The sequence below is a fragment of the Lagopus muta genome, chromosome 5 (assembly GCF_023343835.1).
Source record: "Lagopus muta isolate bLagMut1 chromosome 5, bLagMut1 primary, whole genome shotgun sequence".
Classification (NCBI taxonomy): Eukaryota; Metazoa; Chordata; class Aves; order Galliformes; family Phasianidae; genus Lagopus; species Lagopus muta.
In genome coordinates, this window is record NC_064437.1 from 38,102,493 (window position 1) to 38,127,338 (window position 24,846).

Here is a 24,846-nt window from a genome sequence, read left to right on the forward strand (position 1 = left end):
CTCTCATAATGAATCAGACCATTTAGAAAACTTAATAATTTCAGACAAAATGAAACAAACACATGCCTTTTGGAAATCTTTAAATAAAAACATCTGGTAAGGTTTGGCTTAAAGAGAAAGCAACATTACAAAGCCGGTTATTAGCTCTTACTTTTAGCATGCTTTGTGATCTATGAATATATCTATCATTCCTTATTTTCAGTGAGTTTACTGGTACAGCTTTTTATATGTCTGCTGCACACTCTAACATTTAATTCCTTGTAACTCTGATGAGTTCATCTTTTCTGTTGTTTCCCTTTGCCATACATAGATGTTGTAGCCAAGTTTCTGTGAATTTAGGCCAAGAAAGAATGAGCTGAGTTAAAAATTCTGGTGACAATTTCATAAATTTTGTATTATCCCCACCTAGGCTTTAAGCTTTTAGTAGATGCATGATTTCTGTGTCATGAACAGGCCGGTTCTATGGAAATATATATAACAGCGTAAAATTATAAACCTTTTAAAAAACAGTCCTTTTCAGATACTTGGTAGAACAGTGTTAGGTTTTAACATCTGAATTTCGTGAAGCTTCACGTTATGGTTGTGCAGGGCTCCCCCTACAGATACTGCTCTTCAGCTGCTGGCGTCCTGCCTGAGGGAAAGCAGTGCCACTGTCGTCTGCTCTTATAGTAGGCAGAGGTGGCTGGAAAGAAGAAGGCACCTATGGATGTGCAGAAAGAAGAGCAGAGTAACAAATCTTCAACAACTGTGTTGGAACTTCGGAGGCTTGGAGTGGGGAGAAGAACTGGTCCAGAAGGTACATGGCCTTGGAGCTAGTAGAGACAGGCTGTGGCTAGTCAGGGGTGGAAGAGCAGGAAAAACTGAAGAGGTGGAGATGTTTGTGAGGATTAGATTGAATGTGAGAACAGAGGTAGGAAGAATGACTTTGAATGAAGAATGGGAAAAGAAAATGAAGCAGCAAGGGAGGCAATCCAAATTCTGATGGGATGCACAGAGAAATAAAGTTGGGAAAAAAGATGAGGGGATGTTCACCTAGATTAGATGGGTTTGATAAAAGAGAGTGGAATTAGAAATGGGAGCCCGTGAAAAGTAAACCTGGAGACCTGTCTGCAAAGAAGAAACAAGGTATGAGAATGTGGAAAGGGATGTACAGACAGCAGAGGCTAGAAGTAAGTGTAACTGGGTCTTGCTCAGTGAAGAGGCCAGGATTCCCCTGGCAGCCTTAGGAATGAAAAACAGGACTCTTGAACAATGAAGAGGGGCAGATGCAAATAAACTCAAGAAACAGTATAGAAGTAGCTGTCCTTCAGTTTCATAGACAAAGGTCGATACATATGAGCGCATGCAATCTTCAAAAGCCAGACATGATCCCAGCATACCTTGTAGTTCTTGTTCATTTGCCAGCAAAGATATCTAAAATCTACTGGCAAAGCATGACACCCCTTTTCTGGGTTTGTTTGTTTGAAGGATGACAGTCTGGCATGGCAGGTGGTCAGCCCTTTAGCTGAGATGGTAGCGGTAGCGGTACAGAGAGATGGCTGCTTGTGTACCTAGGTGTTCCAATACGTTACTTGTATGAGAACTGAGGTGAAGCTATGGGTAGAATTCTACGTGTTTTTTCTTCTTTCTTTTTCCTTTTTTTTCCTGATGTTCTGTAAATCCTAAGAAATTGCAGACATGATGGGTCATCCTCTTTGCAGACAGAACTGACATGGTGATAGGATACTTCATGTAATACAGTGGATACTGGCTGAGTTGAGTGGCATGTTGAAAGGTAGGGAAAGAAATAATGGAGAAAGCAATTTTAGTTCTGTCCTGAAGGCTATTCCAGACTTTCTGCATGAAACTGAGCAAGAGCTACCTAATTTTCAAAGGGGATTGTTACTTGTTGTGTTCCTCCTTTTCTGCTTGCTTGATTCTAATACCAAGGAATGAGGCTTTCAGGAATACTGCGAGTCCACAGTGGCAGCTAATTTCAATGAGTGAGTGAGATTTTGAACATGTGTAACACAGTGCTCAATGCTTTAACAAAGGATATATTAACCATCTTAAATAGCTACTGAAAGTCAGTATTTGTTTATCTTAACCTTTTTGTGCCTCAGTTTTCTCAGTGTAAAATGGAAGTTATATGATTGCCTCCCCTCCAAGAGATGATTTCAAAATAAACTACTGAATATTTGTTAAGTATCCAAGCACCACAGTAGCCTGGAAAACCCATGAGGTGATTGGAAATGTCGGCAATGAAGTTCATAATTTTGTCTTCAGAGCAGACTCTGAATAATGTGTAGCAAATAAGTCCTGGAACTACTGAACAATGGTGAATAGCGGATAAAAGAAAAGTAGTTCATTAAGTACACACTATTCATTATGCTGAATGAGTCAGAATTTGTGTAGAAAAATAGTATGTAATCATGCAATTAAAGTCTATGTCATAATCTGAACATACAAAGGGGCCAATTTAAGGTTATTCAAGTATGTTTCATTCCGATGTTTCTCCCTCTTGATGGCTTAAACTATACAGTCTTCCTAATGTGCTTTTAAAGTTGTTTTTTCCTGTGTTCGTTTCCACTATGTGAACACAGTATACAACTATCAGGATCACAGCTGGAATTGGTGTCTTGGCCAGTTTCAGTTGAATAAATCAGTTTCATTCCCATCCAAACATTTGAGACCATCAAAACTGTTTAGTCTAAAAATCTTACATTAGTGTTTTACAAGATAAATGTCATTTCTGTCTTATGTAAACTATTTTCGTCTCTGGATTTCCCTATTGTTTGAGGATCTCTCATGTTTTCGTATTTATTTCAGAAGTTTATTGTTATGCTGGATTACCAGAGTGTTCTGCAACATATTTTTATAGTTTGTAGATGGGAGAAGTTTTTCTTGGCTAGGTCATGTACACGTTTTCCTTTTGAACAGAAGGGATACAGTGGCACCATTTAGCCTCTGAATCCATTCTTCAAATCCATCTCTTAGCATTATGGAGCAGCATCATAGCTGTTTCTGAAACACTATCCAGTAAGTCTCAGAGACAGGAAACAACTGAATTTCTAGGTAGACTCTCACATGAAGGGCAGCTGAGAGGTCCAAGTTTGACGTTAATTGTTAGTGTCTACTGCATGGTGCTACTTGCATAGTTAGTTGTTGGGTTTTATTTTATTTTTAACTCTGAGAGTTCTGAGCATAGACATAAATAACCCATGTTTTCATATCAAGTGATAATAATAGAGAGACGCCTGTAACTGTGACACTCAGTTGTGACACAGAGTTCAGGAGTCGTTGTTCATAATTACTGTAACTATTGTTCCTTTCCCCAGCTGCAGTTTGGAGAATTAAACACACACTTTTCGAAATAGAAAACGCATAATTTTTCTAGAATTTAAAGGATATAGAAGCCAACCAATATACATTTTTTTCCTATGAAATTTCTTCTTAACTGATAGAGCATCAAGTGATCAAAGATGACTCTTTTTATTTTGTGACAAGTAATATTGCTGCTTCAGGTAGGAACTAGAATCTTGTGCGTAGCGTTAGAAGGAAAAATACTTACCACTGACATTCTTGTAAGAGTCACAATTTTTCATATATGAGGTTCCGTACTGTTTGGATACAGAGTAATATTAAATGGGGCCAAGCAGCTATTTGGAAGTCCTCATAAATGACATTTAGAGTTATGTAAGAGAAGAGAACTAATGATTTGCTTATATCTTTCACTTCACCTCACTATTGCAAGAATTTTGTACTATTGTTTTCTGTCATAAGCAATGATGCCACTAATTAGTTGGACATTGCTGGAAACTGACTATTCAACATTCCTGTGTCAAGAAATGCAGTTATTCTCATCCTTCCTTACTGTTCCTTAATTTTTAGAGTCATTTTACTTCCTTCTTCCTCCTTCCTCATCTCCTTTTAGTGCTTTTTGCAAGTCTGTGTGGTTGATCATTAACCGTTTTATCTGTTAAAGACCAAACTGTATGTAACTAGCTGTCCAAATCTTGTCTGCTCTTTTATTTGTGCCCCTGGTTGAGCTAATTATTGTTCATTGAAACTCTTCTAGATCCTCTGTAAGTCAGCTGAAATTCTTAGTGTGTAACTATACCAAGTCCACATAGAGAAGTACTGTCCTCTCCTAGTGCTATGAGCTGATACTGCTAGGTTGCAACTCAAAGTTATGTTCTTTGTAGTTAATTTCCACCTGCTGTTATAACTAGGGCACTTTAGCCGTTACTGTTTCACAAATGTCCTTTCTGTGTGCGTGTGTTTTCTCTTCTTTCAAATTATAATTTCCAGATGCATTTTATTTATTCTGTATTAGAATACATTTTATTACTTTTAGCCTGTTCTCCAAGATTTGTGTTTTCAGGTCATTTTAGTATCATCTGCAGTACAGAAATGTGATCTCTCTTTTCCAAACATTCCTAAAGGTGCTTATGTAGCCTGAAGAAGCCCTGGGTTCCATGGTATAGCCCATTAGATTCCTTAGCTTCTTGTACGCTCTGACATGTGTCAGTCTGCTCTTTGCAAGCCAGTGTTCAGCCCTGCAGATTGGAAGTTCTTAGTAAATGCAATGGCAGGAGGAATCATTTAAGGAAGAGAAATTCTACTGCCTCCAGCATTTATGAAGTTGGACAATCTCAAATACAAAAGCTTTTTTTCTTGAGTAAAAGTTAAGCTGTTAGTAACTCCTTTGTCTGTTTCAGCTTCTATCTCAAATTGTATGTAGCAGTTTTCTTCTCAGCCTACTAATTAATCTGGTAGTTCTAACGCCTCTGGTAAACTGTCTTCTGAGCTCACTTCTCTGAATTTTCAGTTACCCTGCAGTCATGCCTGTATAACTACATCACTGTGTGCTATGGGCTGCTTCAGCTTTTACAGGACATTTCCAATATGCTTCCTAGTTCCAGAGCCGTGGGTTCTTGACCAGGAAGAAGATTGTTTTCTCACACAAAGGAGGGAAAAGAGGGACTATCATGTTTCTTACGTAGAGATGTCTAGAATTTCTTCATTCACTTTTGAATTGCTTTGACAGTCATCATTATTTTAAATCATCTCCAAAGGCTGGCTGAAATTTATCTTCCTGACCTTGGATTTGCCTACCGAGTATTCTCTGCCACATTAATTTTCCCCTTTTTCTCCCCTCAAAGATCTCCTCTTTTACACATTCTCTGTAATTTTCTCCATCTCTTACTATTCATGACCTCTATATAGCAGGTTTGATGTCCCCAACTATATCTACCCACAAGGTAGATTTCAGTTTCATTTGTAATGCTGAAGTAGTGTCAGTGTCTTTAACCAGAGTTGTGGAGATAATCTTTTAAAGTCTGCGCAGTCTGGGCTTGCTGTTCTTTGTCTGTTTTGTATTGTAGGTATGTCTGCCATGCTCCAGCATACATGGGCTTGTGTGCTTTATGTGACTTTGGAAAGCTGTTTTTAATTCTGGATTATCTGAATTATCTGCTGTGTTTTCTTGTGTCTTAATAGAAGTATGAAGTGTTCCTACCAGAGTACTATTTCCAAATATTTAGTAACGTTTGAAAAAACACCATTTACACTGTCAATCCATGATATGTTTATAAAAACATGCCAGTGTCATGGCAAAATAGCACAAATGAAATATTTATGATATTGGAACAGAAGAAAGCTCTGCTCCAACCTCAATTCCTGTGATTTCCATGCTGTATTCATTATACAGTGAAGAATCCTTTATTTGACCTTGAAAGTGTTTCCTTCAGCACAGGTTTGTTTAGAATTCATTGTAGTGTTTGTAGCTGATCAATTTTCGCAGTGGTGTTTGTAGTTGAATCATTAATCCATTTTATTTTATTGTTTTCACAGAATGTTCTTTTTTTATGTATGCTTGAATGAGTAAGCTGTTTTGTGTGGATGTTTTCAAAAGCAATGATTAGCTATACTGTTTTTATAACCTAACAACAATTTCTTTGAGCCTTGGCAGTTCTAGCTGCTATCAAAAAAGGGGAAACCTTAAAACTAGTTCAGTGTTACTGTTTTGTTCCTACAGAACGAGGGGAAGTAACTGTTATCAGAGTTGCCCTCTCAATTCCAAGTACAGAGTGGTGTCTAGAGATTATTTCTTCAATGAGCCAGACACAGCTGGCAGCATTAGGCAGAGAAACATGGTCTGAGGAATTCCCATGTTATGCTTTGTCTGTGAATATACTCTAGTTGTGAGAATTGTCTGCCAGAGGTATTCCATACATTTATACATTTATTCCCTGAGCTGTTCTATTATGTTTGAGAAAACTTTGCGTACAAGTAAATTTGGATTCATAACTCAGTGCCATCAAGACCTTACAAGTGCTGTGTTTTCCTAATGTCTGTTGTATATATTCACTCTTACACATACAGATGTGTGTTTAATGTGGAATTTTTCTCTTCCAGTTTCAATTTGTCTGGATTTCATCTATCTTCAGTTTTGGCTAGGGAAAATAAAGTTTTAGAAAGATCTTTTTTTTTTTTTTTTTTTTTTTTGAACTTGAACTTGAACTTGTAGCTGAAGACATATGTAGTTTGAAATCAGGTGGAAGAAAAGATGTTTAAAGGCTCTTTCCATCTTGGATAGCCATAACTGTAAATATAACAAACATCAGCGGAATGATTCATACTCTGTCTCTGGTTATTTTAATCTCAAGCAAATTATACATGAGTTTATATAAACTAAGGGGTAAAGTGAAGAATAGAGTATGTAGCAGATTGTTTCCATGCTATTTTTAAGGAATATTTGATAATATGATGTACTTTTATGATGGACGTTATGCTGGTAATGTAATATTTTAGATAGTAGTAAACATGGATTTCAGAATAGTGATGTTTCTGATAAATTATTAACCTCTAAACTTTCAATGTAGTTTGAAGATACATCTCTAATCACAGGAGCTGAAAACCCCTATCTTCTCAAATATTGCATTACATTAAAATGTTGTCCTTTGCTTGTGGAACATACTGAAATTTTAGTGTCACATGTTCTTTGGTGACACATATACCACCTTACCCTTCTCTAAAGGACAAATTTGAGCACAGGATTTCATACATACACAGTTTATTGGGATTCTCTCAGCTCTGCCCATAAGTAGACCTTATTTTCTGCTCTCTCCTGGCTGGAGGCACCTGAAACTACAAGTCTTTCCTCTGTCTTTGAAGTGCTTTACCCCATCCTCTGGAACATCAACCAATTGAATAAGCTAATAGAATTATAGAATCTTAGAATATCCCACATTACACTGGAAGGGACCCGCATGGACCATAATGTCCAGCTCCTCCACACAGGACCACCCAAACTAATATCCCGTGTCTGAGAGTGCTGTCTAAATGCTCCTTGAACTCCAGCAGCTTGGTGCTTTGGCCATTGCCCTTGGAAGCCTCTTGCAGGGCTGACCAACTTCTGGGGAAGAACCTTTTCGTAACACCCAACCTGACCCTGCTCTGATGAAGCTTCACGTCATTCTCTCTGGTTCTGTTGCTGTCACCAAAGAGATCAGAGCCTTTCCCCCCAGTCCCTGCATGAGAGAGCTGTAGGCTGATGTGAAGCCTTCCCTCAGTCTCCTCTATGCTGAACAAACTAAGTGACCTCAGCTGCTCCTTGAGTGCAGGAAAGACAGAATTAGGTCCTACATCTGAAAAATGAAATACTGATTCTCTTCCTTCTATTTTTGTATATACTGTAATGCTCAGCTGGTTTCTGGGTTGGTTCCTTGAGCAAAGCATCAGCAAACTACCTAGGCTGTCTGGTGAGGCTGTCAGTGCTAATTCAAGTGTGCAGTGCTTGAGATGAAAGCAGAAAGACCGTACAGTGAACCTAAATCCTTCAGTGTGTCTTAGAACACTTCTTATGTATAGCTCACATGGTAAGGAGCGTGAATTGGAAAACATTACTTACAATGCTTGTATATGTTCTAAATCCAAAAATGAAAAATAAATCTGAATATGAATCATTTTTGAGTAACATATCCAAAGAGACTTTGTTGGCTTAGTGAATTTGTGTTAGGTTTTGCAGCTATTCCTCTCCAGGAAGTAATTTCATTTTGTCTTAGCACAATTATGATTGATTCCTTGTTACAATCCAAGAACTATATGATAGCTGTTGATAAGACTACAGAAGACTTCATAAGGGAAGCTGTGTTTTTAAATAATAATAATTTGGGTGCTATTGAGGTCTGCAGATTTCCAGTGGATTTGAATCTGATTATTCAGAGTTGTTGTACATTTCTTTTAACTCAATTATATCAAGATTTCAGCTTGAATTTTCTCCTCTCCATTTGGGCATCAGAGAACCTACATGAGCTGTCCGTTACAGATACCATGAGGGCAGGAAAATGATGAGCTGGAGTCAAGTTTCCTCAACTACTGAGATTATGTAACAGTTCAGATCACAGTTAAAATGCAAAAACTGGTGTAAAACAAAGTCAGATTCTGTTTCTTACAAATCTATCCATGTGAAAGGCAGGCAGCAATTACCAATGCTTTGAAGTAAAGAAATGCTCATTCATGCTGCAGACTGCCTGTGTATCCAGTGAGTCACAAAAGCCCACTCACATTGAGCTCCCTGCTTTCCCAAGTAAAATAATTTGTAAAATTGTATTCCCCAGCCATGACTTCTTCCTGCTGCCTGTCAAGCGGTGAGTTTTGCCTTTCTCTGTAGGCATCGCTTTGCTTGAAAGGAATGTGGGTTTTAAATGAAATTTCTTATACAATCAAGTCAGCTGCAGTTTTCAGACAAGCTGGCAGGTCAAAGAAAACTCATGTGAATATGAGGCTGCCTCTCCTTGCTAGATTTGAACTCACATTACCTAACTTGAGATATGTAACACGTTTTTAGTTTTTAATTAAGATGCAGCTGTAGTAAATGGCACCAGTTGTTGCCAGTCAAATAAGAATAAGGTAAAACATGTATGAGTGTGAGGTTCTTAATAATCAGTTAAAATCAGCTAATTGGTGTTTGTTTGCTTCTCTGTTTTGCTCAGCGAAATGTGAAAGTAGAAATCATGTCCAAAAGGCCGCTTGTTTCTCTAATACACAATTAATACTAACAGCAGTAGAAGATTAAGGGCAGTGCTTTGCCCTTGGTTACGCTGTTAGATGAAGAGCATTGGAGCAATTAAACCAGTGACCTAGAGCAGTGTAACTTGGATAAGAATCTGTCCCCAAGCAATTTTTCCAGGGTCATACAGTCAGTATGCCTTCACCTATTAGATCTGTTTTCTTTCACTGTTAGTCTTGGAGACGTAGGCTATTCCACAGCCTCAGAGAGAGCTGTACTTGTTTACTCATCGGAAGAGAAAAACCTCATACTATAAGAAGCTCCAGATCCCTTCCTGCTCCAAAACCCATCCTTTTAATAATCTACAGAGGGAGAAACTATGTGCAAATAACTGTCACTCCTTGTTTTCCAGCAAGACTATACCGAGCTGTAATACTGAAATAGCATCCTTCCAAAAATAGTCCACACTCCAGGCCTGTGTGCAGGCCTAAGTATGGTCATAAGGAATTTCATAAGGATTCATAGATTCCTAACAATACAGAGCTCACATGCTGAATGAATAAATACATTCAACAAATTGATTTGCTTCTACAGTAGTGAATCTGGAGAAGTAACTAGCTCTCAAAATCTGAAATTTCTTACAACTGTCCATATGCATTATATGTAAGTTTAAGTACATTTAAGTGTATGTATAGTTCATCTTAATTTTTAAGTGATATTTAAATTAAGCTTGAAGGTGGTTTAGAGCCTTTTACATCTCTTATTGCCCTCTTTCTCTTTTGGCAGCTGAGAAATGCGCATTTTAATTAAAATTTGTTTTTAAAATGTATCTTGCAGTCAACAAGTGCTGAGGAGAGCAAGCTATCACCCATGTACTGTAAGCTTGCTGTCATGTATATTGGCTAGATGACTGGACTGTTAGGCAGATAATTGTTTGGATGGTTGTAGCCAGGGTGTTGTCAATGGCTTTATGCCCAGGTGGAGGCCAGTCATGAGTGGTGTCCCCCAGGGAGTCTTGAGACAAGTGCTCTTCAACATCTTTGTCAGTGAGGCAGACAGTGGGATTGAGTGTACCCTCAGCAAGTTTGCGATGACACCAAGTTGAGTGCTGCCGTTGACACAGTAGGAGGGAGGGATGCTTTCAGTTGGACCTGGATAGGCTCAGAAAGTATGCACATGAGAATCTAATGAGGTTTAACAAGGCCAAGTGCAAGGTGTTGCACTTGGGTGGAGGCAATCCCAGATATAATTACAGACTGAGAGATTTCATTGAGACCAGCCCTGTGGAGATGGACAAAAAGCTGGACACCAGCCAGCAGTGTACCCTTGCTGCTTGGAAGACCAACTGTATTCTGGGCTGCATCAAAAGAGGGCTGACAGCAGAGACAGGGAGGTGATCCTGCCCCTCTACTCTGTCGTTGTGAGGCCCCATCTGGAGTACTGTGTCCAAACCTGGGCCCCCAGTGCAGGAGGAATGCAGAGCTGTTGAAACAGGTCCAGAGGACAGCCACAAGGATGACTGAAGTGCTGGAGTTTTGAATGAGTTGAGTGTATGTACTAAGTACTTCCAAGACATTAAGATATTCAATAAGAACTTATTCTCGATGAAACAATGAGGTCAGCCTTGCTGAACTAACCATTGCACATTGATCAGACATTTAGTCAGGTTTCACCCTAGGCTTTGGGTTTATGAAACTTGTAGACTTCCACAATTCAGTCAGTCACAGGCATGAATTGTTAGATATTTGCAATGAAGTTTTCAGAAGCCCTTAAGTGACTTTGCTTAAAGCCGGTTGATTTAGAATAAAACTCTTCCAAGTTGTAGGCACTTCTAAAGATGTTACCAAATGTTACTAAAATGTTGTCTTAAAATAAGGATGGGTCAAAATTCAAAGGGAGAATTGTCACTGACTCAGAAATATTGAATGATAACAGCAGTGGGCTACTTTTGTAAAGTGGTTTATCTGAATTTTATTTATGGGAATAATAAAAGAGGAAATAGAGAAATTATTTTAATGATTGCAATTGAATGCATTATTTTTTTTAATTTAAATTAATTGCATTAAACCTGTTAAGTAATTTAGTACATTATTTAATTTCTGTAAGATATAAATGCATGCGTATTTTGATCTTGCAGATGTGATGTTTGGTCCTATTATTTGTGGGGAGGGGAAAGTGCAGTAATTAGAAAAACTCTGAAGCGTGCGGCACTCAAATTCAGATAAATAATTCTTGAAAAGTGTATCCCTTTTAAAGTATCCAGGGGCTATTTCTCATTGAGATGTGTATTTCTTTGCTGAGTGAGTTCAGAAATCGACTACGATGTAATACTTTTTCCCCTGTTCTCTGTCTTCTTTCTCTTTGATGGGAATCTTGCAAAGTATCAGAGAATACTGTTACATCATGAGAAGCTTGAGAATGGATGAGTATAATTTAGTGAATGATCACAAAAGGTAACTTCAGCTAGCTCATAACTTCTGTGACCTCCCTCTCTACTCAGTGAAAAGCACTAGGTTTCTTGGGGCAAAGTTAAATGAGAGAGCTAACTGTAGGTACTCAGATTGTCCAGCTTAGGAAACCATCTTTCTTTACTGAACAGAAAGTGAGCCTGAGGAGAGTGGGCCTTTGTTGATAGTTTCTTCTAAGCATAATAAAAATATTAGTGGTTTCCACACTAGCCCATTGTATCAGTAATGCACATGAGCATCATTGCAAAAAATGTGTATCAAATCTGCGCATCAGTCCTTGCTTTTTTAAATTGGAGGGCCATCTTTTGCATAACATTTATTTAAGGCCTAATCTATCTTATTATGTCAGGAGCAAACTTTGTTCTTGCTTTTTCTTTGGTGCTGTATCTACTGTTGTCTTTAGGTATCAAATAAATGATTGGGTTTTGTAATTTTTAAATTCAAAGAGCTATATATAGCCCAACAAACCCACTTGAGAGAATTTTGAATCTATACCAAAATTTCTATTCCATAGAAGTATTACTTATTTTTTCTGCTACTAATTACAGTAACTTTCTCTTGCAGTTATACTAATTTCCTGTTTAACTTGAGAATGCATTCAGTGTCTGCTGAGAAAATGCTAGTGCTATAACCAGTTCTGTAGTAGTGCTGGTTGTCCATTTTGTCATGCTTGTACCACATATTCCCATTGGTGTGAGTGGAAAGCTTGCACATTTGAGGAAAGCAAGCTCCTGAAGACCCATCAGCACAAGATCTCAACTATGTGATATTCAAGTGATTTCAGCAAGGGCAAACGAGGATTTGATTTGAGTTAGTATTCAAGTGGATGGCAAACCTTCAAGACTATGTTGAATACTTCTCTTTCGGTTGCTGTACTGTACCTCTTGTCAGGTAGCAGCTGAATCAGTGAGCCTTCTTCATGCAATGAGAGGCTACTTGGAAACAGTGTTTCAGTCTTCTAGCTGACAGCAGTAAGTGAGAAATGAGGCTGGGGAGAGGTTGAGGCGCTGCTCGGTAGGAGCTAAGAACTGCACATTTGTTGCTGTCAGTTGCAGGATTGAGATATTGGTCTGCACCTGATACGTCTCACGGGATCCACTTGTGGAACACATTTGTTTTCCATAGGAGGAAGAGTTGAGCCCTTTGTAAGGGTTTTCTGCTTCTTTTCTTTTTTCTCTTTTTTTGGGGGTGGGGGGGGGAGAGGAGAGAAGAGAAGTTCCCTAACACAGAAACAAGAAAATTTGTATTGCATTCATAAATTCATTCAGCCTCCAATTTCTGCCAGTGGCTAAGTAACACTTCAGGAGATAATTCAGTGAACTTTACATTGTCACAGTTTTCTATAGCATCAAGTGCACCGCGGTCAACTGTACTAAGAACTCACTTGTGCTCACAGTGTCTGGGATTGTTCTTTTCCTTTTGCAGTGCATGTAGTATTTCTGCTGAAGTCAGTGGTGTAGATTAAGAGGAAAGAGCTAAATTCCGCCTTCAGTTAAACCAACTAGTGAGAATCTAAATGTTTGTGAACATTTTGAAACGACTCAGTAAATATACATATTATAATTATAAACCAGTAATGCTTGATTTTCAAGACTTTTTAAATTTTGGACAGAGGAGTGCATGTTATCTTACTAGAAAATGCACAGCAGTAGTATATCAGACATTGAGGAGCTACGAGATATGATTTAGTAGCTTGTGGTATTAATAGGAATGGGAGGGTGGTTGGACTAGATGATCTTGCAGGTCATTTCCAACCTTCCAATTCTGTGATTCTATGGGGAGAAAATGAGGAGAAGGGTCAGAGACGTTTACCTCTATTACGGGATTTATAGAGTTGGGAATGAGTTTAATAAGGATGCTTACTTAGAAAATATTCTTAAATATTTTTACATAAATACAAAAATCTGTATTAGGAGTTAGTTTACCAGAATTCTGTGGGAGAAGGACATTGAGTAGCCTGCATCAATTTGCTCATCTTTTAACATGAAAAGATGCACAACTGAGTGATGCACAAATACTACTTATGGTGACTATGAGTAGGAAATTGAACTCTGAAATAGGATAGCCCTCCTGGAGAGTATCACTTAAATGGCCTAAGAACTATCAGCCCTGTATGGAGCTGACACCTCACAGAAAAATCTGTTACTATTGTTTGTGTCTTTTTAAAGACAGTGCAGTGCAGCCCCTCCTGTGGTGTCTTCTGTGCAACAGCAGCATAGATAAACTATTTGAACAAGCCTAGAGAACGTAGGTTAGTGTGGGCCAACGCTGTGGTGGTGTAGAACTAGCATGACAGCTGTTTCACTGGCTTTCTTCCCATTGCAGGTTGTGGAATATCAATGACTTTCCTGTGCTTCTGGCATTCCCAGTTAGTGCAGTAGCTCCCAGTTGTCTCACCTAGCACAAAATATTGCAGCAATTTAGAAGCTGCTTGGAGTTGCTTTAGCGCAGACAGCTGTCATTTGGATGAATAGAGCAATTGCCACTGCACTTAGGCTTTCTTTTCTGTAGTATCCTTTCAATCTTGTTGATCCATGTTGGAGTTGGTGGTTTTTTGGTAGCTTGGCATGCTATGTAGGGTACATTTCCTTTACTGTCTGTATAGTACCCCAAAATGTTAAATTATCTTCAGTTAAGTTATTTGGAAATTACCAGATTACATGACTGTTAAGACTGTGTTTGTGTGAAATCTTAGATATATGAATTTCTGTTGGAAAACTAAACTGTGGTTTTGAACACGTGTATTTTGCAAAAGATTGTGGAGTCAAATTTTAAGAAACTGCTGTCCCCAGGTAATTAATTGTCATCTCCTCAGCTGGGAATGTGGTAGTGAACTTTTAGGATGTTTCAGTGTGGCTTAGAGCTGGAAAAGAGTGGCTTGTAACTGGAAATAGCCATCACTAACAGGTATCGTGTTGTTTGTGTTGTGTTTTGTTTTAAATCTAGACCATTTTAAGTGTAGGGTTTCATCCTCAGGCAAAGAAACTTCTTAATAGCAACTATTTAAATGGAGGGACGATCATGAAATTTTCAAAGCACAACTTGATAGCCTAAAATGCCTTATTGTTTTTTACTAATCTTTTGGGAATATGTTGACAAAGATTCAGGGCAGTGGTGCTGGCATTCTCAGGAGAAGCACAATAGTGATTTTTTGTATGGCTGCTACTCAAGTGTCAGAAAACCATGTTTCCCACAGTGTAACTCTAAAAGACAATGAAGATTTACTCATGAGTGCAAAGAAACTTGAAGCCATGTGGCTTGTTTTTGTCTGCACAACTGGAGATCTTCCAGTGTGGTAAAAATGAGGCACGTGTATTTTTACATGTTGAGTGGAATTCATAATGCCTTTAAGTAAAAATGTAAGTTGCACCATCATTGAACTGCTGCACATTGCAGCTTGAGAGACAGAAGGAAAATGCTTTAGCAGGAAACACTGCCAACGGTCTTTAAAATAGTGCAAGGAAAAGCTGTTTTATCTCTTTCTTCTCCGTTTGCTGCTCTTCTGGTGTGTTTGAGTTCCATGATGTGTAAACTCCATTTACATCACTTGAGAGATGTTTAACTCTCCGCTACTCCTTAGGACAGCTTTAGATTTGGTCGAGTGATGGTTTGAACACCTCTTGCTTAATTTTAAAGTTTACTTAGGTGTTGTTTTTTTTTAGTTTTGTTTTTAATAAATGCATAAATAATTTTTGTCCAGATATTGGGTAAATCTCTGGTATAGCTGAATCTCAGTGCCATGAAGAAGGAGCGATATGAAAATCTTTCTTGTATTTTTTTGTTGGCCACTTCCCCCTAGTGTCTAAATTGAAGCTGCAGGTAGGCAGTGATGTTTTACAGATATTTTTTGTCATCTGCTATCACAGAATTGTAGGGGTTGGAAGGGACCTCAAGAGATAAATGAATCCAATCCCCCTGCTAGAGCAGCTACCCTACGATAGGTCATACAGGTAAGCAGGTGACCAGATGGGTCTTGAATATCTCTGTAGAAGGAGAATCCACCACCCCTCTGGGCAGCCTGTTCAATTGCTCCATCACTGTTTCCATAACGATGTTCTTCCACTTGTTGTTATGGAACTTTCTATGTTCCAAGTTTTAGGCCACTACTCCTTGTCCTATTGCTGCACACCACTGAGAAGAGCCTGGCCCCATCCATTTGCCTCCCACCTCCCTTTAGGTATTTATAAACATTAATTAATTACTGAAGAGAGAAAAGAGGTTCAGCTGACCCTTCTTTCTTTTAATTTTTCTTAACTTAATGAGCATCACTGCAGCTGAATGAATATTTCACGGGTTTACTTCACACTTGTGTATATGCAATCCCACTCATTACAATTGCAGTATTAGTTTTATTTTCCTCTTGGTGGGTGTCTGTTATATCTCTATCAGTCACTTGCAAGTTCTATTTTCTGTCCTTTCAGGATTTCTTTCATGGATAACAAACAATTTGGTGGTGAAATGAAAAATGAGCAGACAAGTATTCCCTTGCTCTGCTGGAAAGTTCTGCATTTTTAGAGCTGAGCAAAAAGAATATTTAAATATTCTAAAATTATAAAAATTCAGTGGCTGGGAGCGCTCATTAACTACAATTTGGTGTCTGTGTCCCAGTTTTTCTTGACTGTCTTGCCACTGCTGCAGATGTCATGGTTCAACAGCTTGTTTCAAGTGATGAGGCAAATAAAAAAATAAAAAAAAATTAAAAAAAAAATCCAAATCTTTTTAGCGTGGACTTAGCAATTTCCAAGCCTTATCATTTGTCTCCAATAAGGACAGATGAAAGCCACAAATGTTCAATGGGAATTTTCTGCCTTTTTTTCCCCCATTCAGAGATAATTTATGTAAGTAGAAGATATAATAAGAATACTAAATTAAGTGTGTCTGTGTGTATATAAATAAAATCGGTTTGTTATCCATTTGCCAGCATTTTGGCTCAGCTGCAGCAGTAACTATCATGACTGCTTCAAAATTGATGAGACAATTTAACTTGTAATTTAACTCTGGATATGGTAGAGAGAGATAAGCCTGTGAATAGGACCATAAAACATGGATCTTGCAGTTCTCCAGCTGATCTCAGTAAAGCTGCAGTTTTGTTTTTATTTGGCTTTGAAGAAATTGAATATCTTATGCTTCCAGTGTAACCTATGTACATATGAGTGGTCTTTGACTTTTTTTTATAAGGGTCAAGAATCACTGAGCCCTTTAGCTCATTGCTTATTATAAAAATAAGATTTTGTGTGTGTGTGTGTGTGTGTGTGTGTGTGTGTTAAAACTGAGATGTCTCTGTAGCACACAGATATTATATGCCTAGGTTTTTTTTGGCAGTGAAGAGCAGGTTTGTCTGGCTTCTAGCTCTTCCATAATTTTCTGCCTGAAAGAAACCAGAAAGCTGTGTTTCTATCGAGACCTGCAGTGGCATCCAATGTTTAACCAACATGAATGTGCAAAACAAAGCAGCTATTTTTAATTGGAAGCTGATCTATTTTAATTTGATACGAAGCCATTCAGAACAACATTTCCTATGCCACTTTTATTTTCAGATTTTTATGTGTTGTGATGTTTTGACAAAGGAAGATCAATGTACGCTCAGTGAAGAGGCAAGACAACCAACATGCAAGCAGATTGTTCTAAGTCATTTTCCATCTATTTGGCATCCTAGCCATACTAACTTCCTCTCAACTGGAATTCTGAATGCTTTAGGGCAAACATATGCTACGAGGGTTGCTCCAAAAGTTATGCCTCCTATTTTATTACATTGGCTGTATGGCCATGTAGGGGTTGAACCTTGCCACCAGTATTCCCTTCCACATTGTTACTGTGTGACAGATGACAGCAGAGGGGCAGTCTAACAAATGGTGTCTGACATGGAAGTGCAAATGAAACAAAGGTGTGGAACTGAATTCCTCCATGCTGAACATTGGCACCTACTGATGTTTGCTGGGTGTTTTTGGAGACAAAACAGTGGATGTGAGTACAGTGAGGTGGGTAGTGCATTTCAACTGTGCAGACCAACATGAAAGGCAAACCATATTCTGGATGGATGTGGACAGCATGCACAGCTGTCACACCACAAAATGAAAATGTGTCTTGGTTAGCCCATCTGGGCAAATGGTGGTGACTGTGTTGAAAAATAGTGCTTTGTAGCTGAGAATTGCTCTATCGCATACTGTCATTCTGCTTTTTGTATTTGTTGCAGCTTTCATGGAAAAAAATTAGGTGGCATTACTTTTGCAGTGAGCTGTGTATTTTTGAAGGAGTTCAGCTGCTGTTTGTCATTTTAGTAGTTTTCCTGTTGCCCATTGTTGAGTTATTCTTTACTTGAGCCCGATATAAAGAAGAAATGTTTTGAAGTAGACAAAATGCTTTCATACATGCTTTCCAGTATGAAAGCCAGTTCAAAGCACAACAGAGAAAAAGGGGAGGAGCAGATGCGTTAACATGTTAGTCAATTACATCTGTGTGTGAGAAAGGCTGATCCAATACCTGCGTGCACGGTCATTAGCAGTTTCCAATGCTGTGCGTCAATTCAGTGCATTTTGACACTCAGAACTACACAAACAGGTATCAAAATATATTCATGCATGGCAAATATTGCAGATACTTCATATTCTAAATAAAAGGGAAACTGGAATTTTGCTGGCTGATGATTCAGAGATATTTATTTCATAATCTGTTCATACTCTTTGTATTTCGAAGTCTTTAAGATGATTGCTTATCACTTAGTAATGCAAGTGTTTTTGTTTTCTCAGATGTATTAAAAATATTTGGAGATTTTTTTTCAGTAAACACGTACTCAAACTATTCACTTCTTAAGTAAAGGAGGAAGTAAAAGAATCAAGAGCACAAATATCTAAACGTGTGTATGAGATGTTTCCATTTACAGGTGTTCTTTTGCTCTTTGACAATCATTAATATGCTCTGTAATCCTTTCTCATTTGTTACTTTGTTTGCAATCAGTGCTGCTTTGCTTACCTCCTGAAGTTTAAACTATCGTGACCATTTATATGGTCAGAGCCCATCAATATAGAATATAGAAGCTCCCTTTGAAGAAGAGAAGTTGCACATTAACATATCATGGATATATATGGCTGTATATGCGCTCACATCCTTATTTTGTTATTTGTTGCTCTGGAGTCTTGAGTTCAACCAGTTCACCAGGAGGTCTGAGAACCTCAGCAGAATCACCTCCATCTTCTCCTGGAAGAGCAATCACATGTAGCATTTTTAGTGTGCACCTGGCAGAGATTTCAGTCATTTTTCAAATACAAAATACTTACAAAAGAAAATGATGCTGTTTTCTTCCTGTTGAATTCTCATGGAGGTAAAAACACTAAACCATGTATTTTACATGACCAGGATGCTTTCTCTAATGACTAGGATTTCTGACCGCTCTTGCAGGCAGTGCAGCTGCATGATCTTTCTGCGTTTCTCTTCTGGATGTGATTTGGGAATTTTCCTCTCTCTTTTATGTAGACTTTAATCTTCTTTTTCTCCTTTATTTCTTTCTATTCTTATCTAAAGATTTGGTTTGTTGTTTGGTCGGGTTTTTGTTTGATTTGGTTATTTTGTCTTGTTTCTTCACTCCTTCGCTTACATCTTCTCTGTTTTTTTTCCTTTTTTTTTTACCTGTTTATTTCTCTGTTATCTTCTCTTTTTCTATTCATTCACCTTTGACTCAAGTCTGACGCAGTGCAAATCCCCCTAGCATTTCTGTGTTTTAGTACTCATTTTGTGCCCTGCAACAAGGTTGCCCTGGAACTAAGGGAGGACCTAAGTTTGAAATCTGTAAAGCTCAAAGAAACTGCCATGTGTATCAACTGGGCAAATAAATAGAGAGAAAACAGACAGGAAAGTGACACCAGTGTATATGTCCTCTTTACTATGGCTCACTAAAAGGACCATTGTTTGTTTGTTTGTCGATTGTTTGATTGTGAGGGGAAGTATTTTATGCGTGTGTATGTGCACACACCATCTATATACCTTGAAGAGATTGGTTTTACTTTGTGCTTGAAAAATGCTTTCAGAATGAGAGTGATCTCTGTTTGTCTTTATTTCTCTGACAAGTATGGATAGGGCCATTATGTTAACTGTAGACTACACTGGCATCTTAACTATTGAAGCACCAGAAGGCTTCAGATATTTCTCATTCTCAGAGCATAACTGCACACACAGTAGTTATGATACTAAACAGCCTGTGAAGCCCACTTTGTGTTATTAGTACTTATTCAATATTTCTAATCATTGAAATTGAGGTTTCTGTAACTGTGCCTTACTGTGCCTTATTGCCTTACTTCTAAGTACCAACTATGAGATTTTGTGAAAGGCTGTTCAGAGTTGTCATCATATTGGGCCACAGAAAACATATTAAGAAGACCTTTAAGTTAACTAACTAACATAACTGAAATCATGCTTATTTTTTATGCAGGGAATAAATCACAAGACAGTGGGATTGCAGAGATGGAAGAACTTCCAGTCCCACACAACATCAAAATAAGTAACATCACGTGCGATTCCTTCAAGATTTCTTGGGACATGGATTCTAAATCCAAGGACCGCATCACTCATTACTTCATTGATCTCAACAAGAAAGAGAACAAGAATTCCAATAAATTCAAACACAAGGTAATTTTCATTTAAAAATCAAGGCAGACATATGTGGCTTTAAGTAGATGAATCTTGGTGTATCATTAACCTTACAGAAGTGGGTAATGGACATCTGGCCAAGGTGAGTTTAAGTGAATCTGATTGACAGTATTTTTTTTACTCAGAACATCAATGCCTCTACTGTACGTGCATGTACATGCAAACACATTTGTTTTGTGGGGAACTGAATATTACCTCTTCCATCTCATTTGGAACTTAAACAGTTTTTTTAATCCATACAATTTATTTTAAGGTAGGCATTTTTATTCCTGACTAGTTCTTGGTCATTATTTAAACAATTCATGTATTCTGTACTTCTCCATAATCAGTGACAGACTGATGAGAGCAACACATGTCGTTTCAACAGAAGAGTCAAAAATTCTAATGCACTTCTAGGAAGGCTTCCAGCAATCTCAGTTTGTAGTGTTCAGTACTGTGACCCAAATATTCATTTGGCCTCTTTCCTCAAAGCACTAAAGCAGAGAGTTATTGAATATATTGCTGAGTCTATTGTTATCAAGTCCAGAAAAAATTGCTTCAATCTCAAAATAGTTCAAATACTGAGATGTTTTACAGAAATATGGAATGAGATGGAGGAGGAAATTAAAAGCCTCAACCATCTGCAAATTAAAAAAAAAAAAAAGTCTTAGCAAGATCCCTAGAAGATAAGATTTCCAAAGCACCAACAACCTTGGCAAACCGTGTGTACCTGGGAGAGCTACACTAACATTTTATCCTTTCAATGCTTTCTCTATTGGTGAATACATATTCAGCTTGTTTAGAGTGCATATTGTTTTATTATTTATGACAACTGACATCATAGTTAGGAAGGAGGAAATCTGTAGTAGTATGTAAGTTCTAGAATTCTATTAAGACTTTGTCTTTTTCTCAATGCAATTTGTATGCGTTTTCACTTTTTTTTTAAAATATTGAAGTATGATTATTCTCACATGAAAAGTGGAGGAATGAGGCTGTGACATACAGCAAAACTAGGACAAGAATGGAGTCTTCAATTCCTGCATTGTGTCACATGAGCGGCCTTGGCAAAGGGGGGGGTAAGATGAAAGGGGAGAAGACTTAGAATTGAAATCTGCTTCTTTGGCATGGAAGAGGAACTACAGAACAGGATTCTGTTCCCAAAAAGGACTGAGGTAGTGTGAGTGGTTTACCTTGCTGCTTAGTCATTCAGGGCTTGCAGGTTGTTGTTATTGTAGCCTAGGTACCTTTATTGTTGTGTATTTAGGAATTGGTGGTTGAGCAGTCATCTGAAACTCCAGGTTCCTGACTGTCACTGAGCTGCACTGAGGAGGCATGTAACCTCCTTTGCTCTTCTTTGGGGCCTCAGCCAGGAATAGAGATTGGTCATTTCACAAATAGGCATGCAGACAAAACAGCTGCTTAATGCATTCTTCGCCTTTGTCTTCTACACCAGTGATGGACCTTGGGACTCTTGGATGGGCTGTGACTGCAGTAATGGTACACTCCCAGCCAACCTCAAACTTGTGCAGGATTTGCTGCTCCAGCTGGATATGCCAAAGTCTATGGTGCACAGTGAGGTTCACCCCAGATTACCCAAAGACCTGGCTGATGTCATTGCAAGACCTCTTTCAATTATTTTTCAGTACTTGGGAATCTGGAGAGTTTCAGTCAGCTGGAAACTGGCAAACATCCCAGTTTTCAAGAAGGGCAAGAAAGAAGACCCTGGTAATTACGGGCCTGTTATTCTTACATCTGGTAAAATTATGGAAAAGATTATTATTTTTTTCTCTAGAACTCACTGAAGAACACCTGAAAGACAGTGCTATCATTGATCACAGCCAACACAGGTACACAAGGGGAAAGACCTCTTTAACAAATTTAATCTCTTTTTATGACAAGATTACCCATGTAATTTTTCAAGAAAAGTGAGCTGATGTAATGTTCCTGGATTTCAGCAAATTTTCCATACCGTTTCTCACAGTATCCTCCTGGAAAAAATGTCCAGCATACGGCTAGATAAATACATACTGCAGTGAGTGAGCAATTGGCTGATGGGTCAGGCTCAAAGGATTATAGCAAATGAGGTTACATCACACTGGTGGCCATTCACTGGTGGTGTTCTACAGAGCTTCATTTTAGGGCCAATTTTCTTTACAGTTTTCATCAGTGACTTGGATGCAGGAATTGAAGTTATACTAAATAAGTTTGCAGATAACACTAAATTGGGAGGAGCTGTTGACTCTCTCAAGGGTAGAGAGGCCTTACTGAGGGAGCTAGAGAGGCTGGAGAGCAGCTCTGTGTAAAGGGATCTGTGGAACAGGATCCACAGGGCAGTGGTCACAGCACCGTGCTGCCCAAGTTCAAGGGGCATTTGGACAGCACTCTCAGACACAGGGCTTGAATTTTGGGTGGTCCTCTGTGGAACCAGGAGTTGCATTCATGGTCCTTGTGGCTTCCTTCTAATGCAGGATACTCTATGATTCTACAAACAGAAAAGAGATGGAAGGAAGACATGGAGAATGCCCAGAGAACTTTCTAAGTTTTGCTTATAAAATGAATAACAAATTAAAAAGAGGAATAACAATGTTACGAAAAGCAAATTCCTCCCTTTTGCCTGTGCGCCCCCCCTGTATTCCATCCTATTGTCCCCACCCAGCCACGCAAGAGAGAAACCTCTCTAAGTAATATTGCGGCTCTGGCTTCTTCTGATGCAGTTGGAAGAGCTTCTTGGTGCACAGATGGGAGGTAGGGCTTTGAGACGTGGTGGTAGTAAGGCTTTAAAGTTGTTTGAACACTGACAAAATTAAACCACCACTTTATTATAGGCATAGACACTAGACTTCAGGTGGGGGTGGTTTTTATGGCAGCCAAAGTAAAGGCAGCAAGAAGAATAATGGCTGGTAACTGTAGCAGCTGCCGACTGCATTAGCATTGGTAAACGCAGTCCAGTGGGGTGCTTTTACAGTGTAGTTTGAGGGTGGTAACTTTAAAAATCACTGGGGGATTTTTGTTTCTTTGTCCCTGTGATTTTTTTTAACATTTATTTCAGTTTACAGATCTGAGTTCTTTACAATTTCCCCCAAGATGTAAATTATTTTGAGAATTAACTCAAAAAGAAATCAAAATAACATAATCTTACACTTCCCAATCACGTTTCACTTCCTGTAATATAATAAGCTGCTAGCTTTACAGTTTCTTAGTACAGAAATTGAAGGAAAAATTATAAAAGAAAAATATTTTTTCTGTACTAGGAAATAAGCAAAAATAAATCTCTCAGGTTTTGTTTCTACAGATCATGAGCAATCTCTTTCTATTCCTTTTTCTCCTCAAAGACCTGCTTTACTAGTATTTGTAGGTGGACAATTATTGACTAGCATTTATGTGGAAAGTTACATAAGTTATCTAAAATGTTTACTTGTCATATGGCAGCCAGGCATTTTCCTGTTCTGTGGTGGCTGACAAATTGTCAAGAATAGGCATCATTTGTTCTTCCCCTTGGTGGTCTGAGCTGCAGGCTTTGGTGCTACAGAAACTGTTTCAACAACAAGCAACTATACTTCTATTTTGCTCTGTCATGCTGTGCACTGACAGAGCAAAACAGAAATTCAAAATGCAGGGAGGAGCAATGGTGAACACAGAACATCTAGCTGGTATGTTTGGTTTGTCTCTGCCATTCTCTGTATGTAAGGTTAATTTGAAATATGTAGAATGCACAAAGTTATACTGCAGTGTTTTATTTTTCTCTGTTGAAGTTGGAAGACACCAACAGCAGCAATATAGGTAGACTGATTGACGATGGCAGGAATTGTTTGGTTACACTGACTGAAAGAAAAGCTTGGCAATGAGAGCACAAGAAGCTCTTAATTTAAGATGTCCTTATGCTCTGCTTGCATACTTAAGCAGATCTTAGAGCACTGCCCTAGGCCATCCTGTTAACTTCACAGCACTAATGGACTGTGAGAAGTAGCTAGTATTTACACAGAAGAGCCCAGTGAGGGCTGGGGGTTATGTTAGGAAGATGACAAAGGCATGGTGGGTTGGCTTGGTTGCTGTGCTGAATTCTTGTGTTGTTTTGTTTTCTTGTTCCCACCAGGATGTACCCACTAAATTGGTGGCCAAAGCTGTTCCTTTGCCTATGACAGTCCGTGGGCACTGGTTCTTGAGCCCAAGAACAGAATACACAGTAGCAGTGCAGACTGCGTCGAAGCAAGTTGATGGCGATTATGTTGTTTCTGAGTGGAGTGAAATCATTGAGTTTTGCACAGCAGGTAATGTTGCTGAGAAAACATACACCATAGGACATATTCAATTAAGACTAGCTTTGCTGCATGAATGGATTAGCCATCTACCAGTATGACGTAGCCTGGTGGGCTTGTAGTATTTACACTTGGAAACTGTGAATGCTTGCTTTTAGCCTCTGCATGCACTCAGGATTGATGTATTAATGAGAGAAAGAAGGAAGCTGCAGTGCCCTTCTGTTCTACAATAGCTTAGATGCATTGAAGTGCTGTACCTGGTACCATTGCTTCTGCCAAACTAGGCAAGAAGACTGGTGAACCAAAGTGGAGCAGGGTCATTTGTGTGCCCCTCACTGGCTACAAACCCTTTTGGAGAAAAGACAGTGGCAGCTTGCTAACAGGCAGATTGTTCAAGACATTCTGCTGCTCCCATTTCTCTGCATTCTCCAGAGCCTGAGCACCACCACTAACCTGTCTTGAGGACAAGTACACATACCTTCAGTCTGTTGTTGATCTATATGTGCCT

General features: G+C 38.6%; 1 protein-coding gene across 4 annotated transcripts in view; it reads left to right on the forward strand.

Moving 5' to 3' along the window:
* Positions 1-24,846, forward strand: part of PHYHIPL (phytanoyl-CoA 2-hydroxylase interacting protein like) — a 52,071-nt gene that overhangs the window by 23,244 nt on the left and 3,981 nt on the right. For 3 of the 4 annotated variants that reach the window (XM_048946327.1, XM_048946324.1, XM_048946326.1), the window contains exons 2-3: positions 19,886-20,082; positions 24,176-24,350. In XM_048946327.1, the coding sequence (XP_048802284.1) occupies positions 19,918-20,082; positions 24,176-24,350 (340 nt within the window). In that variant the 5' untranslated portion in view covers positions 19,886-19,917. Of the gene's footprint in view, positions 1-673; positions 797-19,885; positions 20,083-24,175; positions 24,351-24,846 lie in introns of those variants that run through there. The other variant, XM_048946325.1, reaches the window with a different exon arrangement.